This window comes from Nyctereutes procyonoides, unplaced genomic scaffold, assembly GCF_905146905.1.
Source record: "Nyctereutes procyonoides isolate TBG_1078 unplaced genomic scaffold, NYPRO_anot_genome, whole genome shotgun sequence".
Lineage (NCBI taxonomy): Eukaryota > Metazoa > Chordata > Mammalia > Carnivora > Canidae > Nyctereutes > Nyctereutes procyonoides.
Window position 1 is genome coordinate 62,867,594 of NW_026575126.1, and position 26,424 is coordinate 62,894,017.

Below are 26,424 nucleotides of genomic sequence, written 5' to 3' on the forward strand. Positions count from 1 at the left end.
TCACCAAGTAGAGACCCCCCCCCCAAAAAAAAAAACTGCCACGAATTCTTGAAAAGGTACATTTGGGAGATCTGGAGCCAAACATAAGGTGGGGACCAGAACCACAATTAGACGGTTTACAGGCAGGACGTGCATGTTACTCTGCACCTGGGACTTAGTGTCGCTTCTGGTTTGGTTTGTTTTGGCTTATGTTTGTGTTTGAAAACAATGACCAAAATGGTTCAGAACTATGACAGTTCTGAGGAATGCTGTCAATTTTACTTTAAGATGAGACTCCGGTGTTTCTGTCCATTATCGTTTTCAGTAAAACCTCAAGTGTGTTAGGAAGAACCACAACACAGCCCCGGTGAAATCCATCAGTAGATGCTTTCATGGAAAATCTCCAAGACGATTAGGTGAGAACGACAAGGCTGCAGAATAATCCACCGTGATTGTGCAAACCACACACGCCACCCAAATCCGAACCGTGTACTTCTGTGTCTGTGTGTCCACGTGTCTGTGTGGGAGTCCATCCATGATGGAAGGTGGGGGGACGGGCCATAGGGGGGCTTTTCTTTACACTGAAAATACGTTCAGCAAGACGGGTTGCGGCTCGGGCCAGATGGCACCTGCACGCGGGCCCGCTCGCCCTCAGCGGCCCTTGTGCTGTGTGACTTCGGGCGATGCCCTGTCCCTCTCTGGCCTGGAGCAGGAATTCCTGTGGTTTGGCAGCCACCTGTCCTCACCAAGAGCACATGCATGTACACAGCACACACGGCACACGTACACATGTGCACATAGCCATGTGGGTGCACACACACGCTCAAGCACTCACGCACACGCACATGGCACAGAGCGCCGCGCGTACGCACGCCTGGACCTTGCTTGGCTCTGGTGTCTTGGCGACAGTCAACCGCGAGGGAAACGGGCCAGGTCAGATGCAGGGGCGGGAGTCTTGCAGAACTTGGCATGTAGCCCGAGGCAAGTCCCTGCGCCTTCCAGACCCCGCCTCCTCCGGGACAAGACCCCGGTCACTTTGGGATGGGGAGGAACTCAGGGGCACCCGGAGCCTCCAGCAGCCCAGGTCAAAGGCAGATTCTGACTGGGTCTGGCGGCTGCAGGGGGCAAGCGGTGGGTGGAGACTCTCTGAACAGCCCTGCGGCAGCCTGTGGCGGGTGCGGACAGTGGGGTCCCGGGGAGGCCCCAGCAGGCGGCGCTGTCCTCCCTGGAGCCTCGGGGAAGCTGGAAGGAGCCCTGTCGCACTCAAATCCTGTTACATCCTGGCAATTAGAGTTTATCGCTGTGGCACTAATCCCTTAAAATTAGTCATTAGCGGCTTAAGAACCATTTAGTGTCGGGTGCCCACTAATGAGCCCGCGGCAGCGGGGATGTGCCAGAACCAGAACTCTCGTGTCCCTGCGGCTGGGACCTGGGTGGGACCCCACCGGGTGTGGGTGGCCCCAAGGGTCCTGCTGCATGTCCAGCGCAGGTGCCGAGTCATCCCGGGGGTGGGGGCGTCGAGGGAACGTCTCACCTGCACCTGCCTGCTTCTTCCTGGAAAGCTCTGCCATCTGAGCACAGCCACGTCCACCGCCCGCTGGCGGCGTCGGGGCTGGGGGGGGGGCGCTGGAAGGGCCCGGGGACCCTCTCTGCGGAGGGAGGAGGCTGGGCGCTGTGGCAGGGGTGAGGCCTGTGTCTGGGCATCTGGACCCGAGGGGGGCCTTGGCTGGATTTTAGCTGCCTCCTACAGGAGCAGAGACAGCGGGTGCCCCGGCTCTGCCAATCCGAGACCCAGCCAGGCCCCCTAACTCCAGATGTGATGAAAGCCTCAGGAATGGGCTAGGAGCCATTCTGGATGGAGGTGGTAGTGGAGTCCTGCAGCCGGGGGGCCCCACGGCATGTGTCGGGCGCAGGTAGGCAGTGGCCACGGGGTCATATGACCACCGGTTGGAGTAGGGGCTGTGGCAAGATGCAGCCCAATTCTTCAGGGCTGACTCAGATCTTTCCAGAACATTCCTCTTTTGCCCAGATTGGAGTTGTAACCAACATCTCCTGGTGAGCACCCCGCTGGGGGCCCCTGCACCCTGGTGCCCATGATCCAGGACACCCCTGGCCTTCCCACCTGCCTCTCTAGGTCCTACCTGCCCTGGAGGGTGGCTGCCTGCATGCAGGGATGGTGCTGGTGAGTGGACACCACCCCCCACAAGGGCCTCAGCCCCCACCCCACCCACGCTGCCCTGGTTTCTGATGGCGCAGGACAAGAGGTCAGGGACCCAGAACAGAGCCCGGCACACAATGGCTGCTCGCGATGGTCTGAGTGGGTGAATCCACCCTGATGTCTGTCCACAGCCCAACTGGCTGGGGAGGTCTTTGCTGCAAAAGGCTGGACGTCCAGGAGCTTCCTCCCAATTCTTCGAGGAGCTGCTCCGTGGGGCTCCACCAGCCTCCAGGATAGGGAGCGGCATTTTAAACTGAGTGCTGTCCATGAGACAGGACCTGGAGGTGGGGTGGGACCTGGAGCTCCCCTCGGGCTGTGGAAAGCCCTTGCGCTGGGCCAGCGTCCCTCTTCTCACTGGCTTGTGGCTCTGGAAGCCATGTCACCACACCAAGCCCGCTTTCTCATCTGCAAAGTGGGAACAGCACTTATGCCCTCCCTGGCCATACTGTGATCGAAGGAGCTAGGGGGCTCTGGTTTCTAGCACAGAGCCTGGTGGACCTGTGGCTGACCCAAGGGCCGGGCTGGTCCGTGTCTCTGTCTGAGGTACACGTCTGTGGTCCAAGCTCCAGAGCTGAATGGCCACAACCTGAATGCACGGCGAGTCTCCTTCAGCTTTGCTGGGTGTGGGTGCCCAGGGATGCAGGGGCCAGGGGGCTGGGGTTGGGGTTCAGGGTGCGTGCCTAGAGGTGACTGATACACAAGGCACTCTCCCCTGGGCACCAGGGAGCTGGTGTCCTGGCCCCCACCCCCACTGCCAACAGCCTTGGGACCCACCACTTGGCAGAGCCGGCTTGGTGAGGCTGCGCCCCGTTGGCTGCTCCCCCAGCCTCTGCTGGGCTCAGATAGCGGGCTCACTGCACGATGTGATCACCGCGGGCGTGGTGAGGCTGCCGGGCCATGGGCTGGCACCACCGATGCAGACGCACGGGGTGACTGACGTCAGGACTCATTTTCTCCATGACTGGGGACAGGCCTGCAGTGCTGAGCTGTGCATGTCAATGAGGTGGCGCTCCGGCTTCCAATGCCAGGGACTCCATCTTCTGTCCTGCCAGCCTCTTGTGCTGGGGGGGCTGGACCACCACCCCAGGCCCCCTGAGCCCCATCTCAGGCCCAAGCTACAAGCACAGAGGCCAGAGGCCCTCCAGCACTTGCAATGTGGGTCCTTCCCATGCAGGCAGCCCCTGTGCCCGTGCCCCCAACCTGGTGTGCAGGAACCTCAGCCCTGGGTGCCCCGGTGTGTACATGCTGCCAGTCCCGACAGTACCAAATGTAGGAGCTCGTGACTGTGGACACACCGGCCTCTCCTGCACGGGCCTGCGATTTTGGGAGACCCCCACTCCCACGAAAGGCCCAGCCAGCCCTTGATGCCAGCACCTATGCAGGAGGCTTGGAGCTGTCTTGCTGGCTACAGAGTGCAAGTCATTGGTCCATTTGGCAGGGAGGTGACCTGAGTCTGGAGTCGGGAGGTGCCTTGGCCACTCTGTTCCACCTGAGCACCTGCTCCCTTTCCTCTGCTGGCAATGGCTCCTGGGCTGCCATCCACTGTCCCCTGGTGTCCAGGGGCTGCCCTGGGGCCAAACTGAGGGTCAGCAGAGTGAGCCCGTCAGCTCAGAACACACAGGGAGCCGGGTAGGGTGGCCAAGGAGTAAAATTTATTTCTTGAGGAGCAGGGACTTCAGAGAGCAGCCCCCTGACACAGTCGGGTTTGAGCGGCGTGGGGGTGGAGGTGCACATTGTGGAGGGTACTGGAAGCAGGCCCTGACAGCACAGCCCCCAAGGCCTTGGCCCGGCCTGGAGCTGCAGCACGGCAGGTCCTGGGGGAGGGGGAGGGCGGAGCAAGTGGTTCCTGAACAGCTCTGCCCCTGCTGGCAACAGGTGCTCTCACAGGCGTCCTGGGTGCAGGGTGCAGGTCACTGGGGAGGAGGGGGCAGCATATGGTCTGAGGAGGCTGGGTTGTGTGTGTTGGGTAGCCAGCCCTGGGGGCTGGCCCCTGCCCGGTGCCCACTGCCACCATGGAGGCAGAGGCGATGGCCGCCACTGGGGCACACAGCTGCGGCTAGGCCACGGTCTGCCGGCTGAAGAGGTCGAGCGTGAGGGCGCTGAGGAAGGCTGGGATGCTGTCCTGGTGCAGCAGGTGCAGCTCGATGAGCTCCTGTATCGTGCGTGAGAATGCCGTCTCCAGCAGCTGCATCTTGGTGCCCGAGGTTCCCGTGGCCTGCAGGGTGGGCGGGAGACAGGGAGAATGGCAGTGGGCATGGTGGTGGCCTGGGGGCTCGCCCCTCCCTTCCCCTCCCCTCCCCTGGGCCCCCAGTGGCAGGACAGGTAACAGTGGAGACCCTATTGGAGGAACACTGGGCCAAGGTGCCCCCGGAGGGGTCCCTGTAGGCGCTGCCCCCATGCCCAGCAAGGCCAGGTGTCTCCCTGGGTGCTAGCCCTTCCCAGTGGGCAGGGATCCCACCCACATTTCTTAAATCTAGAGGACAGGACGTGGGGTGTGCACTCAGTCCTCAGCTCCTCCCAGTTGGCCTGTCCAGCCCTCCTCATCCTCAGACCTTGGCAGCCACGAGGACAGCGGCCCACATGCTCCCCACCCATGCTGCGAGGTTGCGAGGTACTCTGGGGCGGGGTCCAACACCCCCTCCTGTGGCACAGGGAACAGCAAGGGGCCGGAGTCGTCCCAGGGAGCTGACCTACACCCAGACGGATGGCCGCACCAGAACCTCATGCCCGCTGCGCAATCCTGCACAGACACATCCCGGGGGAGGCACAGAGCCGTTTCCAGAGTTCACGTCCCACGTCTTCCCCATCACATGGCATTGGCCACAGATGGAAGGGGTTCCCGTTGGAAGCACTGCTGGGAAGCTAACCCCACTGAATAGGCCTCAGTTTCCTGGTCTGTGCAGAGAGGAAGCAAGAGTCCAAAGTTCTCTGGCCTGCAGGTTCTGGGACCCCGGGAGGGGCCAAGCACAGGAAGGGCTGCAGGAAACGGCTGTGGGGTGCTGGGGGGCCAGGCAGTCCTGTCGTACCCAAGGAGGAGGTGTGGTCCCGGCTTCAGGCACTGGGGAGGATGACAAGTCTATCCCACAGTGACTGGCACCAGCCTCCAAATGCCTCAGCTCCAAGCACAGTGTGACACAGGGCAGGGCTCCCCAAAACCAGCTGGCCATTCCCCTGGTTCACATGGCAGGTCTGGGCAGAGCCGAGCCTGGTCCACAGGGACCACAGGGACCACAGGTGCGACAGGGGCCAGGACCCCAGGCTGGGTACTCCCGGGAGGGGGTTGGAGGACAGCCAGAGGTTCTGGGCTGGGGGCATAGACGGAAGCCGGAAGGTGCCTGAGCACTTAGTGGGGGGCTCACGGTGCTCCCTCCTGCCCCCGAAGGTGTGAGAGGGTGCCTGGGAGACCCCAGAGGCCAGGGGAGGCTGCCTGACCCTGGATGGCACCCTGCCTACCCGGATGTGGGCCTCACCTGCCAGTGAGCTCAAGGCAGGAAAGCCTGGAATCCATGCTAGCTGGCCTGCCCCCTCCAGCAGTCTAGGACGAGGCCCTGTAAGTGCCCCCTGCGGCAGCAGGGCGTGGGAAGTGCTCAGGGCTCTTGGCTGCGGGTAGTTGCACTCCTGGGTGTAGACCCCAGTGGAATGAGAGCCTCGGTCCACACAGATCCCCAGATGCAAGTGTCCCCATTTCTACAGCAAAAAAGTGGGAACACTGTCACCGGAGGAGCAGGTAAATGAACTGTGGGGTGCCCACCGATGGAATACTGCTCACCCACTAAAAGAACGAGGCTCTGACACCTATTACACCACAGATGACCCTTGAACATGTGCTAACCAGACTCGGGACACCACACGTACACGCAGTCACTTATTCGGAGCGTGCAGAATGGTAAGTGTCCAGGATGGAAAGTGGATCCGTGGCTGTAGGGCCTGCGCTGGTGGCAGGACATGGGCGTGACGGCCAGGGTGCCAGGGTCCTTTGTGCGGTGATGAAAAGTTCTAGTATTAGGTCATGGTGGTAGTGGCACAGCTCGGAATACACCAGATACATGGAAGAGAACTCCCTGGATGAACTGTGCAGTGTGGGAATTACAGCCCATGGAGTGTGCCCACTGAAATGAACCCCCTCTGCCCGCAGCCCAGTGGCTGCTACCCTCTTTCCTGGAGCTGTAGGAGGCTGCCCGGCAGCACTCAGGCCTGGGTCCTGGCAGCCTGCTCTGTCCTCACACAGGGCTCACCCCTGCACACAGTGGGCCTCAGGCCCAGCCCAGCCTGGCAGGCGTAGACCACACATCTGCCTGCAGGCACCCCTCGCGCAGCTCCCTCCACCCGGAGAGGAGGCCCTATGTGCCTGTGAAGGGGAGGTGGGCTCCCTCGGAGGCCCCAGGAAGAAAGTAGCTCACCCCACAAGCCCTCTAAGTGGCCTTTGGAGCTCGCAGTGTTCCACGTCTGACAGGCTCCCGTCTGGTGTGCTGCACAGACATTCCTCTGCTGCCTCCCTAGGGTGTCCACCCCTCCCTAGGCAGCCGACCTTGTTCCCTTGCCCGTTCCTACATTCAGCCTTGTCATAGTTCAACACAAACCATTTTTAAACAAAAGGAAGAGAAACCACTCTGACCTTTTACCAAGAAAATCCTCTCATTTCTGCCTTCTGCTCAATTCTGAATTTCTTCCCCTAAATGTCAGAGGGGCTGATTCTCCTGCAGCTATGGGGGGCGGGGGTGCGAAGGAGGGAGCAGACTCAGGGCACAGGCTGGGGGTGGGGTGGTAGTGAGGGAGGCCATGGCACTCTCCTGGCTCAGCGGCTGAGGGGCCACTAACCTCTAAACTGGGGACCTTTCACGCTGCACTGTGGTCCTGGCTGGGACCCCTGCCCATCTGGGAGGTGGTCTTCAGCCAGCCTGGACTTCAGAACCGTGTTGTCTGCATACCTCCCAGACCCCTGGGGGGCTGTGGGATCTTCACCACACTGTATGCATCAGACGCCCCTCCCCTCGCACCTTCCCACATCAAAGCCACGTCTGGAGGAGCACAACTTAACGCCAGCCAGCATGAGGCCCATCTGGGACAGCTCGGTCCACACATCCAGCATTCAGAAGGCATCTACTCTGTGCTGGGCCCTGTGTAGTTCCAGGAGGACAAGGCCACAGGGACATTGCTGTGCCCTAGGGCTGTAGGTAAGCCGGAAGGAGGCATGACCAGGGCCACTCTTTCATCTCAACCCAAATCAAGGAAAAGCCGAGGAGGATTCGTGACCCTCCAGCCTCCGCTGGCTGCTGTGCCTGCCCATTCCGTCGGAAGGGCCGTGTCCTCACACGGGGGCCGTGTCCTCACTCAGAGGCAGTGTAGCTGCCAGAATGTGCCCCTGGATTACACTGTGCTGATCAATCTCTGCTAGGCTCCACCGTGTTCAAATACCACCCAGTCCCCAGGTACCTTGTAAATCACTCTAATTAGGGGCTGTTCACTTAAAATTAGAGAGCAATTTTTTAAAAAGCAAATTGCCCAGTAAGACGTGTTGGCTGTGGCTGGAAATATTTATGGGCTGATGGCTGTGACTCTGCCTTCTCTGCCCCCAGCGTCTGGGAGTGACAGGCTGTGGTGTGGCTGGCAGGCACCCTGTGGCGAGTGAGGCACTGTGCCAAAAGACCTGCGCTGCCCACTGGTTGGCCATCAGGTGCTCTGGTGGCCCAAACCTCAGTCTGGCCTTGCCCCAGGGCCGCCTCCTCCCTCTAAACAGCAGAACTGGGCCTGCCTTGAACGGTTCGGCCCAGACCCAGATGACCAGGTCCATCTGCCGCAGTGCGTGTCTGTGGAGAAGGGCCAGTGCAGGGGGGCTCTGCGGCTGTGGGTCGGCATGAGATGAAGTGTGTGGTGCCTACAGGATGCCTGGCTCCAAAGGGGCTTATTAAATGTAGTCTAGCCATTCCTCCAGCCTGGCCTCCCAGTTGGCAGGTGCATCCTGTGAGATGCTCCCAAGAGCAGAGATAAGAACTCCCGGTTGGTAGTCCCCTCCTGAGCCCAACTGCAGGGGGTGGTGAGGCTTGCAGGAAGGGCACAAGGGGATGCCCTTCCAGGGCAATATCACCTTTTGCAGAGAGCACCGAAGACAATCCCATAAATGGAGAAAGAGGAACCCAGAGATGAACCCATGGCAAGGTATGGATCCTCAAATCCTGATCTGAACAGACGAGACTTTAATAGCAAAATGACATTATAAGACAGAGTGCAAATGCTACTCTCTCAAGACACGGGGAGCTGAGTATTGTTTCTATGAGACAGTGGCATTGCAGCTTGTCAGGACAAGGCCCCACCGCCTCCTGTGGAAGTGGCTGATGCCAGCTGGAGGGAAATGCAAGATGACCTGGAGCATCCTGGGGTCTGAAAACAGGGTGGCACAGGTCCCAGTGTCTTGGGATCCCTGGCTCAATGTGTGAGAGACACGTGAGATCACGTGACATGCTTCTGTGATCCATGGGTCGAGTGAGACGAAACACACCATGACGGCCGGCGGGGTGCTCAGGGCAGAACCGTGGGGGACAGGAACACTGGGTGCCCTGCTGGAGACGAGGGGGGGCCTGCCAGGCATTGATGCTCTACCTCAAGAGAGCAGAGGAAGAAAGGAAGGGTCGACATGGAGGGGGATAAATGAAAGTGAAAACAGGAGAGTTACTGAAATGAGATGCTGGTCCTTTGAAAAGCAGCAAAAAAATAAAAAAAAAATCAACAGAGATAGGACGAGAAAAGACAGAAATTGTCAATATCAGAAATAAGATCCTGGAGCTATTACGAGAATAGTAAGAAAACACTACAAAAAACCATTCAGGCCCATAAATTTGACAGCTGGGAACAGAGGAATCCTTCGAAGACCATGGGGCACCAAAGCTCAGTCAAGATGAAGTAGATAACCTGGTAGTCCTATAGCTATTAAAGAAATCGAATTTGTAATTTAAAAAGCTCCTCAAAAAGAAATCTCTGGTCCCAGATGGTTTCACTGGAGAATTTTATTAGATGTTTAAACAAGAATTAACACCCATTTTACTCAATCTCTTCCAGAAAACAGAGCAGACGAGTATTTCCTTGCACAGAAGTATATTCACTCAATACTGAAACCAACAAAGATGCCCATATGCACAGCAGAAAAGTCCAAACAGGTAGTTCCCATGAACTTGGGTGCAAAAACCCTCAACAAATTTCAGCTAATTTAATCCAGCAATGTATAAGATAGATTGCTACACCAAGACCAAGTACAACTCATTTCTATGTAGGGCTAGTGCATGTTTGACAGGCTGGAGAGGGGGCCACGGAAAAGCCTCTGAGAGAATTCATGTCCATTCCTGATTAAAACCCCCAGCAGACTGGGAGCGGCGCCTGCAGCCACCTCACGGAACGGACAGCGTGGTCTGGGTTCTGGGGATGGCACAGTTATGCCAGTGATGCAACAGAGCTCCTTGAAGGAGCCACACAAGCAGCCCCAATCGACCTTTCAATACAGCTGACCCACGGAAGGAGGGTGGTGGCCTCTTCCACAGACGGTTCTGGGGCAGCTGGACATCTCCAGGTAAAAAAAAAACAAAGAATTTTGACTTAAACCTCACACCTCATATAAAATTTAACTCAGAATTTATCATGGACTTAAATGTAAGACATTAAAAAAAAAAACCTTAAAACACACAGAAGGAACATTTCAGGATCTAAGAGCAGGCAAGGAATTCTCAGACTTGACACCAAAGCACAATTCATAAAATAGAACAAAGATGGACAAACTGGACAGACCCCATGAAAACTGCCACTGTTTGCTTCAGACAGACCCTGAGAACAGGAGAGGACAAGACCGCCTGGGAGATGTTCGTGAGTTGCACAAGTGACCCAGGGCTGGCGTTCACATGTCCTGGCCCTTCCTGCAAGGTCAGTACACAGGTGTGATTTGCTCATGGCTGTCCCGACACTGGAACAGGGCCCAGGAACACCAGGCTCAGTGAGGGGCCAATGGGGTTGAGCCAGGCCACCTCTTCTGCATAGCACCGGCCACAGATGTAACAGCTCATTTATCTCAGCGACTCTCTGATACCATCTCTGTTCTATTCCCAGGACATGTGGGCAAGAGGTGGCTGTAGTCAGGACAGCAGCCCCATGTGGCCCTGGGGCTTCACCTCGCTCACGCATGCTCAGATGCCCAGAGGCCGGCCCTCCGCTCCCTACTGGCTCCCCAGCTCCAGGTGGGAAGCTGGTGGCTATAAGGCCAGGGGGAGGCAGGCTGATTGGTGGCTGTCTTCCATGGCATGAAGACTCAGGTTCAGATCTGTGGGCAGCAGGTACCTAATTGGACACAGCTCGAGGCAACCCTGCTTGCTGTGAAGCCCAGCTGTTCCCATCTCAGCCTTGTCCTCGGCGCTGCCCCTGGGCCTTCACGTAGGAGGGAGAGGTGGGGAGAGATGGGAGCCAGGGACGGCTCTGCAGTGTCGTTAGTGGGGGCAGAGCAGATCGGGCTAGTTCAGGCAGATCCAAACTGCAGCCGAGTCCTGGCCAGGGTGGCAAGGGGGTGGCTTTGTGGGGACAACATAGGGCAGTCCCCATGGGCAAGTGTGCAATGATGCCTGTGGTGTGCCAGGCACTGAGATTTGCTCAGAGCTCTAGCCCACACCCCCTTCCCGCCACCACTCAGGTGTACCCTAGGCCCTCAGGGGTAAACAGTGCCCCCACACTCAGATGCTACCTGCCTGAGGCCTCTCCACTGACCCCTCCACTGGGGCAGCCTCCTCCCACAGGTCTGACATCCGGGCCCCACAGCTGGCTAGACCTAGCTTCTGACCTCGGCTTGACACAAGGAAACTGCAACCCTGGGTGCTCTGGCAAACCTTGACTCCTGTGTGTACACCAGGCTGAGGACACAAAGAGGTCGGGTGTGTGAAGGCACCCTGGCTCAAGGGAATGCATGCAGTGGTGACTAGCTGTAGCCCAGTCTACAGGGGACGGGGCTGCACCCCCGGCATGGGGGAAGGGTCTTCCACCATGAGAGTGGGGCCTTCTCCCTCTGGGGGATGAGACCTGCACCGGGGCTGCACACACACACACACCTGCTCTCAGAGCCGCTGAGGGTGATTCTCTATGGGATCAGGCTGTGAGGATACCAGAGCACTCCTGGCTTCAGGGGAGGATCTGGCTTCTGAAGGTGAGGATCTGCGGTGCACTCACATGTGACATGGGGAGAGTGGCATAGCCACACTCGTCAGGAAAGCACCTTAAATGTCCGTGCTGGAGAAAGCCCCATGAGCTTGCACCGTGGTCACTCGTGCTTGTCCTTGTTCACTTTCACACACAGAAAAAAGGTGACTGCAAACAATGGACCCTAACAGCGGTCAGCTCAGAGAACAGAGATGAAACGTGGTTCCTATGGTTTTCTGCACTTCCCAGATTTTTCTGTGACTGCACGTTATATCTGTAATCAGAAAAAAATTCCCATCTGAATCTCATCTAGGGGAGCTGCAGACTTCTGAGAACAGGTGAATAAGCTATCCTGGCCACAGACCTGTGCACACGTGTAGACCTCGCCTGCCGACTGGGGCCCATGCAACACCCATCTGTGGTGGGGATGACTGGTTTCTGGTACTGGGGCCCATGGCACACCAGCCACCGTGCCTGTCACTACTTGTTGGTCTGTAGGGCTAGCGTCAGCTCGGCTCCCCCTCCTAGCACCACCCCACCTGGGGACACTCCAAGGTGCCCTGGGCCGTGGGGACACACCCAGTGTGGCAGTGGGTTGTGGTGTAGGTTGCTGTGATGCCTGGCCCACCTGTGTTCTGCATGGGGTGATGGGGTTCTTCCTCCACTGGCCACTAGAATGGGTTTCCAGCCCACACCCAGCTGTTCCTACTGCCTAGAAGATGCTGTCCCAGCCCCTGACCCTGAGTCTGCCAGCTGGTCCAGGCCACCACCATCCTCTGTGTTCAGTCTCTCTCCCCATCCACAGTGAGTGCCTCCTCACCCACTGCTGCCCCCCAAGGACGCCCCCGAACGCCCTGCACGTCCATGGGTCCAGTGCACTGTGTCCCGCAGGGAGGGCGGGCAGGTGGCGGGTGGGATGAGGCCATCCTTCTTAGGGCTGCTGACGTGGAGCAGGCCCGGGCAGATGCTGCTGTGCGAGCCAATAGGCAGAGGAACGCGGTGGCAAGTGGGTCAGGGTGAGGTGGGCAGAATGCTGAGAAGGCGGTCCTGGCAGGAAGTTCCAGAGAACTAGCTGGCAAAGAGCATGTCCAGCACGGGGCGGGGATGGGGGGATAGCTCACCCAATTATCCCTGCTTAATTGTGCTGAGAAAACGTCTAAATGCTGCCTGTTCTAATTATACTGGCGTTGCTGGAATCACTGTCCCGGTGAGGGCGACCTCTCCCAATCGTGATTTGCAGGGAGGGCGAGGCCAGGCGCCCCAACAGTTGCAGATCGATCTCAAGCCCACAGTTATTATTATTACTCTATTTATATAGCTCTGCAGCTTTCCTATGGCGCTCTAGTTTACGCAGCTGTTCCCGCAGCCTCACGAGGGAGGAGCAGGAGGGCGCACGTGGGTAACAAGGACCCAGGGTCACTTCCAGCAGGCCTTGTCCACCACAGGTGGGTGCCAGGAGCCCACAGGTCATGGGCGCAGGACCAAGCTCCATCTAGCTTCTCCCCTCCTGGCCCAGGCCTCCTTCCAGGCCCTGTGGACAGAGTGGGCCCGGGGGTGGGGCAGAGGCCACTGTCAGGGCGGTAATGTGTGGGGGCCAGGGGGTGTCCTGGGACACAGACATGTCAAGAGGAAGGTGGTGGAACTGTGGGGGCCAGAGGCGGAGGGCAAGGAGTATTCTGGGAGAGACTGGGTCGGCCGGCCCTCCTCCACCAGATGGGCCGGATCACATGTCCCGTGGCAGCCCTCAAGTGCAACGATGCAGACAGTACAAGAACATGTAGGAAGCGGCCCATCTGCCCCATTCAGACAGGCTGGGCCATGCGGAGGAATCTGGTGTGGAGCTCACCTTGTAAGAGGATCGTCTGAAGAATGACTGAGCTAGAAACTGCTGTGTGACTGTGGTACTTCACCTCATGGCTCTGAACTGACTTCTCTCAGCATGATGGTGCCTGTGGTGTCTGTGTTCCCACCTTGGGCAGTGACATGCTCACATTACAACAGTCTGATGAAGAAAGCTGCCACATCATGAGCCATCCAAGTGAAAGGGAACTCAAGGCGCCCTCTGGTCAATGGCTTGCGAGGAACTGAGCTTCACCTGCACCCACAAGAGTGAGCTTGGGAGCTGGTCCCTCCCCAAGACACTTGACATGGCCGCAGTCTGAAGGAGGGCCCAGCTGAGCGCAGCCCAACCTCTGACCTTTGAGAGCCACCTGCCACCAGGCATGAGGTAACTGCTTACTCTGTAATCTTACAGATTGCCAACACAGGAGGACAGAAAAAAAATCTCTGAAAAATAGTGGGCCCAAACATCTGAAATGTGATGAAAACTATAAATCGGCAGGTCCAAGAAGTCTAATGAGCCCCGAGCACAAAAGGGACATGTAGGAAACAACACCAAAGTACATCATAATTCAACTGCTCAAAACTGATAAATCTTGAAAGCATCCAGAGGAAACCAGACACATGACCACAAAGTACGCCTCTGTGGATGGTAGGGATGGGGGGACCGTGGAGGCTGTGTGCTGGCCCAGCAACACCTGTGAGGTACAGAAAGAACAACAAAATCCAAACCAGTGAACCTGGAATTCCACCCAGTGAAAATGTCATTCAGAATGTGAAAACTGTCTTGGGCATAAGAAGTGGCAGGACGACGAAGCTGGGAATACAGGCTAACGTGGAAAGGAGGGAGAGGGCCTTGTGCCTTCAGCGAATAATGCCATCACTCAAATCTCTGAAGGGTGATTGAGTGCTTGCACAATTGTAACTGTGTTGTGAGGCTCGTCATACGTGAATAGCTTGTGCTTCACAGGGAGGACTCGGCAGGACGCCAAGAGCCAGGACAGTGGGGTGTACGCAGACAGGACAGGAATGATGGGGCTCTCATGCCCCATGTCCCATGAAGGCTGAGATAAGACACACACGGTAAATCCTGCAGCAACCACAAAATAACACAAAGAATCATAGCTAATCAGTCAAAGAAAGAGAAACACAAATTTGTACAACATGTTCAGCTAATCCAGAAGAAGGTAGAGAGAGAGATGCACAAAGGACAAGACACAGAGAAGAAACTGTGAGCTGACAGGCTCGAATCTGTGTAGATGTGAGTGGTCCAAAGGCCCCAGTGGACAGGCAGGACTGCAGACTGCACACAGATGCAAGGTTCAGCCACATGTGGCTCGTCAGGAACACGGCAAACACGAGGACACAAGTGGTTCAACAGTGAAAGGATGAGATCTGCCATACACACAGAAGCCAGAAACCGGAGCGGCTGTGTGGACATTAGATGGTAGATTTCAGAGCAAAGAGGATCAGGAGATATAAAGGTCATTTTGAAATGATAAAGGGACTAATTTATACATGGAATGAGAAATGAGAGAAATACATGAAGGAACAGACAAATCCAGAATTACAGTCGGAGACGTCAACACCTGTCATTCTTTAATTGATAGAAAAGATAGAAAATCAGCAAGATTTTGATAGATGCAAGATACAAGATTTGATAGTATTATCAAAGAATCTGACGTAACTGACGTTTACAGCACACACTCCAGCAGGATACACATGATTTTTCCAGTATTGGACCTTAAAACAGATTTCAGTGACTTTAAAAAGGATTCATATCATGCAAAGTGTGATGACATCAATGAAATTAAGTCAGAAATGAATAGCAGAAAGGTATCTGGAAATTTTCACAATATTTAGGAAATTGGTAATCTACTTCTAAGAAACCTCAGAGAAAAAAACCAAAGGGGAAATGAAATCACTAAGCATCTGAACTGAATGAAGATGAAAATTCTTGTGGAATGACCAAAGCAGAGTTGGGGAAAATTTTTAGCATTGAATGTCTACATGAGAAAAGAAGAATGTGCTCCAATCAACAACTCCAGCTTCCACCTTAAGAAACTAAAATATAGGGCGGCCCTGGTGGCGTAGGGCGTGATCCTGGAGACCCTGGATCGAGTCCCACATCAGGCTCTCTGTATGGTGTCTGCTTCTCCCTCTGCCTGTGTCTCTGCCTCTCTCTCTCTCTCTCTGTCTCTATGAATAAATAAATAAAATCTTAAAAAAAACCAAACTAAAATATAAAGGGCAAATTAGCCCAAACAGGAGCAGAAGTCAGAAAACAAAGATCAAAGCAGAAATCCATGATACAGAAAGCAGAAAAACAACAGAAAAAAATACAACCCAAAGTGGTGTGAGAAGATTCACAAAGCTGACACACTCTGGCCACACTAATTAAAAATAAAAGGGAGAAGACACTTGGTGGTGTCACAGAACAGAGGAGTGACAGCTGGGTCCCACAGAAATCGGAGAGACAACAGGAAACATGGTGAGCAGCTGCACGCTGATCGGTCTGAGGACTCAGCTGACACGGATCAATTCTCCACAAGACACAAATACCAAAGCTCACCAAAAGGAGATGGATAACCTGAACAGTCCTGCATCTTCTTTCTTTCTTTTTTTTTTTTTTTTTAAAGATTTTATTTATTTATTCATGAGAGACACAGAGAGAGATAGGCAGAGATACAGGCAGAAGGAGAAGCAGGCTCCATGCAGGGAGCCCAATGCGGGACTCGATCCCGGGTCTCCAGGATCACGCCCTGGGCTGAAGGCAGCGCTAAACCGCTGAGCCAGCTTCCCAGTCCTGCATCTTCTATGGAAAACATTCTTGAAGAACTCTCCAAGGCTGGAGGTATCCTGGTGAATCCTATGAAACACTCAAGGAAGAAATATCAATTCAACATAAACTCAAAGAAAACAGAGGAGGATGGATGCTTTCCAACACCCGCTGTGCACCTGGCATCACGATGATACCAAAGTCAGACAGTGGCATTACAAGGAAAAAGCCAAACTACAGACCAGTAATCCTCAGGAATACAGATGTAAAATTCCCAAACAAACAGTAAGTAATGTGTGTCCAATAACAGACACAGAGGATGACCCATCATGACCAAGTGGGGTCTTGACCCCAGAAACACAAGGCTGGTTTTCCATTAGAAAAGCAATCACGGTAATTCCATGTATTAACAAAGTGAAGAAGAAAAGACAAATGATTCTCTCAATAGATGCAAAAAAGCAAGGACCAAAGCCACCATGCATTCCTCAAAACAATTCCCAGCAAACCAAGGATTGGAAGGGAGCTTCCTCAGCCTGACCGATGGCGTCCGGGGATAACCCATAGCTCACACCATACTCTATGGCCCGAGATCAAACGCTTGCCCCTCTGACTGCAAACAAGGATGTTCACTCTCCCCACTTCTGCTCAGCATCATTCTGGAAGCTCTAGCCAGTGACATAAAGTGAGAGAAAGGAACAAAACCATCCAGTTTGGACAGGTAGAAGTGCAACTGTCTATACTCACAGACAACATCGTGGTCTGTGTCGAAAATCCAATCCAATGTATTAAAAAGCTACTAGAGCTAATATGTGAGGTTAGCAAGGTTGCAAAATAAAAGATCGATACACAAAAACAGACTGCTTTTACATACTAGTGACAAGTTCTTTACAATAGTGTCAAAATATGAAATACTTAGGATAAATATAACAAACCTAAAAGTGCAGAGAGAAATTGTTCTCGACCTCGTGTTGTTAGGATGTCTAGTCTCCCCTGAATGATTGAGGAGCTCAGTGTGATCCTGAAGGGAACCCTACCTGACCTGTATTATACATGTTTATCAGAGAAGCCTAAAATCAATACGGAAATGTGCAGAATAAAGAATACCCCAAACAACTCTAAAGATCAAAGCTGGAGGAGGACACTAACCTGATCTGAGAGGAGTCGTGGTGGGGGCGTGGTCCTGGCACACAGATCTCCACCTGCATGCCTCCCAGCATGCCCAGTGTGCAGCGTTCTGCTGTGGGAGCCATCCTCCCCTCTCCCAGAAGGACAACTGTGCGCCCACCCTGCAAGCCTGGCCCTCCTCTGCGTGCCTGTGACATTTGGGAGAAACTGCCACGGGGTCTCCACGGCAGGTGGCACAGCATCTGTTTCCATTAGCAGCAGGGGCATGGTAAATCTACAGTAACCCAGTAGCTGAGGGCTCTGCAGCAGTAAGGGGCCTTCACTCATGGTCTTGTGCCACTGACAGAGCAACCTGAGCAGGCTGGGGGGCTTCTTTCCTGCTGGGCCTGAGCTGCCTCCCTCTGCCATCGCCGCTGGACACCAACTCCAGGTCCCACAGTTGGCCAGGGGCACAAAGAGGGCGAACCCTGGGCCTGACTGTAGGGAGAGGATGGTCCCAAGGTCAGCAAGGCCAGATAAGGGGGAGCCATTTGGCTGGGGGGAGTCTGGCGTGTGTGCAGGACGGTCTGCATCGTGCACGTCAACACTAGCACAAGCTGCAGGCTCTGGCCTCCACTGGCTAGACGGGACTGCTCTTGTAAGCCCTTGTGTCCCAGGTGGCCATGGGCGTGACTGCTGGCCACTGGCACTGTCACGGTGCTGCGCACCAGGCATGTCTTGCTCTGGGTTAAAAATATCTCTGTGACTTCCAGAAAGTTCCATCTTCACAGTCACGCTGACGTGAAGAGTAGCCAGATGAGCTCTTAGCTGGGCTTCGTGGCTCCTCTGGCTGGCGTGTGGCAGACACAGGCCCTGATGGGTGGAAGCTGCTACGGCCACCCCCGCCAGCAAACTGGATGGAAGTGGTTTGCAGCCTGGCAGTTGTGGGAACAGGAATCCTCTGTTTGTCCGTGTAGCCCCTGAACAGCTCTGCCAGGCCCTAGCCCTCCTGTGGTTGTGAGTGTCTGAGATGAAAGCAGTCTCCATCCTGATGGCTGGAGGCCATTTTTCTCCTGAGCTTCCAGGCCAACTGCTTTGACAGCAGACTGATTTCTGTCTGGGTGGGGAGAGCACATGGGGTGGCTCAGCCCAGGGCGGGCCTCACACGGCCCCTGGCCCCCCAACCTCCCAGCCCCCAGCAAGGTGCCCCTCCCCCGAGGGGGTCCAGAGCAGAGAGGCTGGCAGGAGATTTGGAGGGGCTGGGTGACTGGAAGGCAGGCAGATCCCATCAGGCCTCCTTCCTGCTTAAGGAGGGACCAATGCTTATGGGCAGCGTCCCGCTGAGGGAGGGGATCCCACCTCTCCCATGTGTGCCTGAGTGGGGGTTCTCTGTCCCTGCTGGGGACTGCAGATACTCCTGGCTGAGGCCTCGGGTGCCCCACGGTGCCCAGCCTTCACATTCCTGCCACCGTCCTATGCAGACTACGCCACTCACCCCTTTGGCATTGGTATCATCTGCAAATTGCCTTGTTTTTCATCTTTGGCAAGGCTGAAAATCTGATCATGAAAGGAGATTTTCTTTTTTCTTTTTTAATTAGTACTTGGTAATATCACCAAGCTGTGAGTTTATGGCTTTGTAGATCTTGTGTTTTTGACACTAATTACTCACAAAGGCTTTTTAAGCTGCATTTCAACTCTGCAACTGCCATGGCAGTAATTAAGCAAAAGAGGAAGAGGCAACAGATTCCACATGTCACACCCAGCCCTTCAGACCTGTGGTCCAGAGCATCCATGGCCCCTGCAGAAACCTGGCCTTTCCTGAGGTGATCTGTCTTCAGGCCTCCAGCCCCTGGCAATCCTGGCAAGGTGCTTGGGCTCTGCTCCATACTCAGGGCCACGTTCCAGATTCCCAGTCGTGAGAAAGGACCTGGAAGCACATGAGTTCAGGGATCCCATATGGGAAGGGTGCCTGTTCCATAGCCAATTGTCTCCTGGAGCCTCCTGGGAGGGCCTGGCCCCAATGAGGACACATTGCCCAGCTCCTTGGTCTTCCTTTCCCGTGACCCTGCAGCCAGTCACTCTTCAGTGCTTGTAGAGCACCTATTACGTGCCCCCTGCCCCTCTCTGCCCAGGGCTTCTGTTCACCTCCTATCTCCTGCCAAGGTACTGGGATGGGAGGCTGTGCACACCCCCACCCCCACCCTGCCTCTGGCTCAGTGGAAAAGCCCACCTGGGAGAGGCTTGAACCTCTCAAGTGAAGGTGAGGCCCCCCAGCAAGCCTGCTATTAAGTGTGTGGCAGGGGCTCAAAAATCACACAGTGCCCAGGCATCCCATCCTCATGCTCCAAAGCAGTACACTGAGCCCCCCAGGAACCTCCTGGCAGGCAGGGCGGCTGGAAAAGCAGGAGCTGGTCACCTTGTGCCAGGACCTGCTGCTGTGGACTGGTGCCTCCCTCTTTCCTCTGTAATCCCTGTAGAACCCACAGCTTCTGGGATGGTGATAAATCAACTGAATAGAGCAGCAACCTTCCCTGTTCCTAACACCAGGGCAGAGCCTGCCCTGTGTGGCAGGGCTGCACCTGGGAAAGGCTCCTGGGTGGGCTCGCTGAGCAGACAGACTTTATGGGTCTGCCCAGCTGATTGCACTGGGCCCTCCTTAAATACAATTGGTTAGTCACACTTCACTGTTCTTTATTGCAATCCTATTTTAAGATACAATTAAAACATCTCATTGCCAAAGTGCATGGTCCTACCAGGTTTTTCCCCCTCTTTCAAAGGAGTCAAAAACAAAGATGGGGGTAGTGATTCAGGCACCATTCTTGTTCCCAGGATGGCGGGTCTGGTCAGGACTGGTACCCAAGGAGACCCTGCTTTCAGAAGATGTTGCCCCACTGGCACACTGTGCAGGTTGTGAGGCTGCCTCCCCCAGACCAGGCCGGGGCCATGTCTCAGGGATGTAAGAACCTCCCTTTCGCTCCGCACTTTTGCCTATTAATGCCATTGCCATCCCCCTGTCACTGTAGAGGGACACTTTGGGTTTGGTTTCTGCAAACACACACACCCGATGGGAAACTGGGTCTGAGACATCAGTGAGCCGAAGCCACCACTAGAATATTCATGCAAATCACCACAGTTCACTTTGGTCGAAAGGAAAACTAAAAAAAGAGCTAGCAATTTTGGATGCACCTGGGCTGGTGTCCCTGTGCCTGGCCCATGCTGGCCGCACTCAGGTCATATCCTGTTATGGGGCTGCGTGTCTCCTGCTGTGGGCCATGTTGTCACAAACTCTGGGAGGCGGTGCTTGTATACACTTCTGCAGGACCCCTGTGACCTACAGGGTGACCCTGTGACAAGGCAGGCCTGAGCCTGCAATCAGCCTGCTAACTGGCGGGATGCTGGGAGGAATCCAGCAAGAGGTGCATGGGCGCACAACAGGCAGACTGTGAGAGGAGCCTGCTCATGGCTGTGCAAAAGGGCAGGGGGTACTGTGGAGGGCTCATGGAGCCCGTGGAGTGCTGGGGACCACAGGGGCAGGTGGGAGCTAAGCTTGGGGCTATCACATGTGGGACCTTCTCATTAGGTTAGGGGCCGCAGTCTGGCTGGGGGGCAACCCGTCTCCCAACATTTCCCTTTGGCCTGATGCAAGAGGGGTTGGGGTGACATAGGAGCCCAGGGCTACCCCCAAGATGACCTGATGTGACTTAGCATGTGCTAGGCACTGTGCAGAGTCCTCATGACTCACTCCATCTTGCTTTCCAGGCTTTGGAGAGGGCATGCACTGGAGGTGAGAGGCTCTGCTAGAACCACCTCCCTGGGCTGTGCCTCCCACCCCACTTTGAAAAGGGGCAGGGCAGTCGCCCTGCATGCTACCGTCAGGATGCATGGCCAGTGAACTGAGAGTGGGCAGGGCGCCACAGTCACTGTCACCTCCATTGAGTCTGTGTGCAGGACAGGTGAGTGGGCCACAGTGATACCCAGGGCTCACCTTGTTCATACTAGGCTCAGGCTGCTGCCACCGTTACAGGTGCTGCCCAGGTGGGTTGCAGGGGCTGACCAAAATTGGGGTGGGGGGCCTTGGACAGGGTTCTCCTGCTTTCCACCATCCCTCCTTGGAGACTCGCTGGCTGCTGGGCTGTGTGCTGGGTGAGGGTTGGGAGGCTCACTGCTTAGTCCCAGCCCATGGGAGGCAGGGACTTGCAATCCAGAGTGAAACATGATCCAGCACAGCTGTGCCCAGAATACTGATGCAGGGGAGGCCATGGCTCTGACCTTGGCCAATTAGGGAGCCCTCCTGGCTCCTCCACTGCCTGAGGCTGAGAAGTCAGCAACCCAGGAACAATGGTGAGAACCCAACTGACTGGCCCCTCTTCCTCTGGTTCATAGAAGGGAGCACACTGACTAGCACAACAGCTTCTCCGTCCCTGCGTGAGTGCCAGCCAGCAAGTGAGCCGGGTGGAGTGGGAGGTTCGAATGCCTCGGGCCAGGTGCACAAAGCCCTGCTGGCCACCCACCCTGGCTCTCTCCACAGGGCCTGCGGAGAGTGTGGTTGGTGCTGGGCAATGGCTCTGACCACAGAGTCATGCACACATGCTCAGCCCTGCCATGAAAAGGCAGGCAGGGGCCTCTCCCTGTGGCTCAACTCTGGGGGACCTATTCTAAGGCATCACCACCTAGAACTGTTGGAGGAGCTAAGTGGCAGCTGTGCCGTGACAGACCAGGGAAAGGGCGGGGAATGGCTGGTCTTCAGGCTCTCTCCTGCCACAGGGGCTCCATCTGCCCTCCAGGGAGCACAGCCAGGGCGAGAGGTGATTTGCCCTCACTGGGCAGTGTCTTATCACCAGGGTGGAGACCACCCAGGGAGTGCCAAGACCCAAGGACACCCAGCAAACAAACCATTCGCACCAAGGTGTTCCCAAACCAAAGGGTAATAGGGGACCAACAGAGCATCCAGCCCAGAAAGAGGACAGGAAGTGGCCACCAGGATAGTGGGGTCATTGGAACCAAGGTCTCTCCCTTCCCCACCCCTCCCCTCCAGATAAAGAGCCAGCTGAGTGCACAGGGTCCTGGGCTCCCTCACTGCCCGTCCAGCCCTGGGGAAGGAGATGCTGTGTGTGCACCTGCATTATTCAACACCTGGCCAGCCCCTCACTCTGCAGCCAAGTGCAAGGCACGCATGCTGCTTCCCTGCTCCCAGACAATAAAAGCCAAAGGGAGGAAGTCCTTTTCTTTGCAAAAAATGCTCGGACTGATGCAATTTGCGTGTGCAAAATGTGTGACGTGCATTTTCCAGCTCATCAGCACCTTAGCCTGAACGAAGCTGCTATTTGCTTTCAGACCCGTTTCACGAGGCTTGAGTTATATTATGGGATTTTCTTCATCCTGCAATAGGAGATTTCATGTCCTGCTGATAACTCTGCATTTTCATTGACCACATTCATTGCAAAAAGAAATTTCAAAACATATTCTGCAGCCATTTGCTCTTTGGCCCTAAGAATGGAATACAAGTAATCTGCTCACATCCGGCAGGTATCTTCTGGTGATTTAATTTCAGAAATGACTTTCTAAAGGGCTCAAAAAATCCTGCCTGTTCTGGGAAAGGGAAATAGCTCTTCTCTTCCACTGAGCAAGCACCCAATTTTTCTCAGGACACACCCAAATATGCTGGAGCTGTGGGACCATGGGAGCCATGGGGCAGCAAACCAGGTGTGCAGGAATGGGGCACAGCCCAGGAGGGACCGGGGAGCCCAGTTGCCCTGCCAACAGAGGGACAGTGTCCCAGTGGCTGTCATCCAGCAGCCCCACGCCCAGGGCAGGAAGGCATAGCTTTACAGCCACTTCCCAAGGGAGACCTTGTTCCATGGGTTTTGATCCAGAATGTTGTTTATAAATGTGAGGAAATGTTTTAAAATTTACCTAACATAAAAATTGGGAGTTTCCAGCTACTCTGTACCCTGGAAACTTACCCTGTCTGATGCTCCTCAGAGGCTGGGGCTGGTTACTGTCATGACTATGCTTTCATGGAGGTATCTCTTACAGGTAGGCCACCAGGGTGGGGAGATGAAGGGAGGTATCACAGATATTCGAGCCGGAGACTCTGGCCTGGCCTTGACATGGGCTGTGCACCCTGGGGACCAGAGCAGAGCACAGAGGCCGGGCCCAGGCTGGAACATGGTCAGGTCAGGGAAGGAGGAAGATTTCACTAAATTCTGGGTCCAGCAAGGACAAGGCCAGGGCTTGCAGTGACCTTATGCCCACAGTATCCTGGGTGGTATGTTGCCGTAGCAGAAGCCCAAGCCACCCATGGGGCACTGGCCTAGGTCTCCATGGGACACACCTCATCAGTAATACAAAATAATGTTTACTGTTTACAGCCAGGTACTCTAGAAAAACATGAAGCTACAAGCCACTCATCCATCACCGTCCCTGGGAACTATACTGCAAAAGCAGTGATACTGCTGTGAGTGTGTGCCAAGCATGCATGCACACAGTGTACACATGTGCGGCATATCCACAGCCACACCTATATTACACCCTGGTGTCAATGCGATGCAATGCTGCATTTCCCCAGTAGTGCTGGGTGTTGCTCACATACAGAAGTCACTGAAAGCGCGACCACACACGTGAGGATGTTCCTCTGTGGGACTCATCTGCACTTTTTCCTGTTCCTCATTGAGATGTAATCACAGTTGTGCAGAGTTGTCCTGAGAGCCCTGCAGAAGCTGGATGTCCTCCCCTGCCACATTATCAGCACAATGTGTGTCCAAGGAAGGTCATGGAGGCTCCGGGCTGCCGGGTGGGGGGTCTGGGACCTCATCGGGTCCACACCCCTCTTGCCCCTCGATGCTGCACTGACAAGAGCCAGACAGCCACCAGGGCAGTGCTGTGAAGACTTGGGTGGGTTTGCACAACACCAAGAACACTGCTGACCTGGGCCAGATGGCAGGCAGGCATAAACTCGATGTGTGTGTGGGGGGTCCTGCATCCTGCCAGGCAAGCATCCTGAGAGGTCCTGATGGGGAAAGGGAGATGGGCCCTGACTTGGGGCGATGTGGCTTTGGGGGCCTGGTTGGTGTGAACAGCATAAGCCTGTGCCACACTGGCCACTGAGGCTGCTGTCCGTGGACACAGAGTGTGAGAGTGGTGCTTATAAAAACAAAGGCTCACGCGGGGCTGGGCCTTCAAGGCAAACAATGACCCTCCAAGCAGAAACAGCCATGCTTTGATTTGGAAAACACTGGTTAATTTTCCAGCAGAGTGTGTGACCTTAAGGGGATCTAATTTCCTGAACAACCTAGCAAGGTGCTGGTTCTCTCACACTCACGCTCGCTTTTACCTGAATGCTGCCCACGCAGTGGCTGGGCTGATGTGTCCCTGGAGTCTCACATCTAGTCCCAAATGCATTGGGCAGGACTTCCTCCCAGGGAGAGCCGCTCCTGGATGAGAGCCCTCAGGATTTCCAAGCTACTGTCCTTGGTGCTGGGTGTTAGGGTGGGGGGTCGCCACCAGGGGAGAGCTCAGGCCTCAGGCCACTCAAAGGAGGCTGCTCTGGAAGCCTGTGTCCTGAGTGAAACATAATGGCAGGCATAGGCTGGCCCAAGGCAGACCCTGCTGGCAGTGGGGTCATGGGCTGTCCACTTCTGCTGGGGCTAAGGGGCCTAAGGGACACAGGGGGAGGACCACCTGTCACAAGCATCCTGGTCAACACCGGGCACCAGCTCTGGGACATCTATGGACAGTGATCGCCCCCTCCCACCCTGCCTTCCCGGGAGGAGGATAGGCCCCTGGCAGTTCTGGTAAACTGTCCCCTGAATCCCAGGCTTCTCGGGCTGGCAGGACCAGAGGCAGGCCAGCACTGGATGGCCTCTATAGGCACCCAGTGCACAGAAGGGTGCAGCCTGTAGGTGGGGAGCATGTGGGCTGGTGCCTACCTAGTAGGTGTCAGATGCCCGGCATGTGCAAGTGCCCGCCAGGTGCCACTGTCACCACTGCCACACCAAATAACTTGTGTGAGGAGAATATGCTCAAAGTGCTCCAGGATAAGATCACTAATTTGAAAGCTTGAAGGAAAAGAATGATTCCCTGGCAAGTCACAAATCAGCAAAGGCAGCTAGCTGGACCAGCGAGCAGAGCCCTGCATGAAGAAAGGTGCCTCGATGCCACCCTGTACTCACAGGTATCCCCAGTGCTTTCAGCCCATCTGCACCCTAGGAAATGGAGGGAACCCACCCATTTTATAAGGCCTGAATGCCTTCTGGCAACAGACAGGGACAGGTCAAGTGGGTGCAGCTGGGCCCCATGTAGGGATGCTGCATGGGGGTCCGGGTGGGATGTGGCCGAGGCATGGCTGGGATGGGGCCTGGAGAGGCATTCCTGAAAACCTCTGGGCAGTGGGTGGGCACCCCCAGTCCTGCAGCGAGACCTTATGTCCACTGGCCTGGGAGGGTCCACCAGGGCGAACTAAGATACCCTGAGGTGCCATAGTCCTAGGTGCCCCCAGCCCGGGACCTCCAGTAGGGAAGGGCTGAGGGCCACAGCCTGGGCTCCAGGGGCAGATGTGGGGGCAGCTTAGCGGGCCACCCTAGCCAGCTGGGAGCCGACATTTGAGAGCAGTCCAGGTGACACTATGTGATTTAAAAGTTAATTAAACTGAGTGGTACAAAGTCTAACAGCCCCAGGTGTTTATTTCCAAAGAGCATTTGGAAGGAAAAGGGGAAATCTAATAAAAAGCTTTGTGAGGTATTGCATTAGAAAGTAATCATGTCGCTAAATCACCCTCGTCTGCAGCGGGCCTCCTGACAACTGGGCCCTGTTCTTGTCATCCCCCACGTGACCCTTCCCAGCCCAGGTGGCCAGGCCCTGAGCTATAGGGTGGTGGCTGCCAGGCCTGCCCCAGCAGTGCCCTCCAAAGGTGGCCGAATGTGTGAGCTCGCTCACCTGGGCATGCATTCTTTCATTCACCCACGCACTCACCTGTGCACACATTCACCCACTCGCTCATCTGTGCACAAATTCATTCACCTACTTGCTCATCTCTGCATATATTCACTCATTCACCCACTCACTCACCTATGCACACATTCACCCACTTGCTCACCTGTGTACTCACCCATTTACTCATCTCTGTACGCATTTACTCATTCACCCACTCACTCTTCATTCACCAACTTGATTACCTGTGCACACACTCATTCACCCACTCGCTCATCTCTGCATTCACTCATTCACTCACTCACTTATCCATGCATGCTTTCACTCATTTGCTCACTTGCTCACTGGTTCCTCTGTGCATGCACCTGTTCACACACTCATTTGCTCATTCTCACATCCGTGTCCTGAGTACCAG

The 26,424-nt window shown here is 55.4% G+C and overlaps 1 protein-coding gene across 4 annotated transcripts in view; it reads right to left on the reverse strand.

The window, feature by feature from the left end:
• Positions 1-3,827: 3,827 nt before the first annotated feature.
• Positions 3,828-26,424, reverse strand: part of MAD1L1 (mitotic arrest deficient 1 like 1) — a 347,835-nt gene continuing 325,238 nt past the window's right edge. For all 4 annotated transcript variants that reach the window (XM_055340060.1, XM_055340059.1, XM_055340058.1 and 1 more), the window contains one exon: positions 3,828-4,412. In XM_055340060.1, coding sequence (XP_055196035.1) covers positions 4,254-4,412 — 159 coding nt within the window. In that variant the 3' untranslated portion in view covers positions 3,828-4,253. The remainder of the gene's footprint in view (positions 4,413-26,424) is intronic.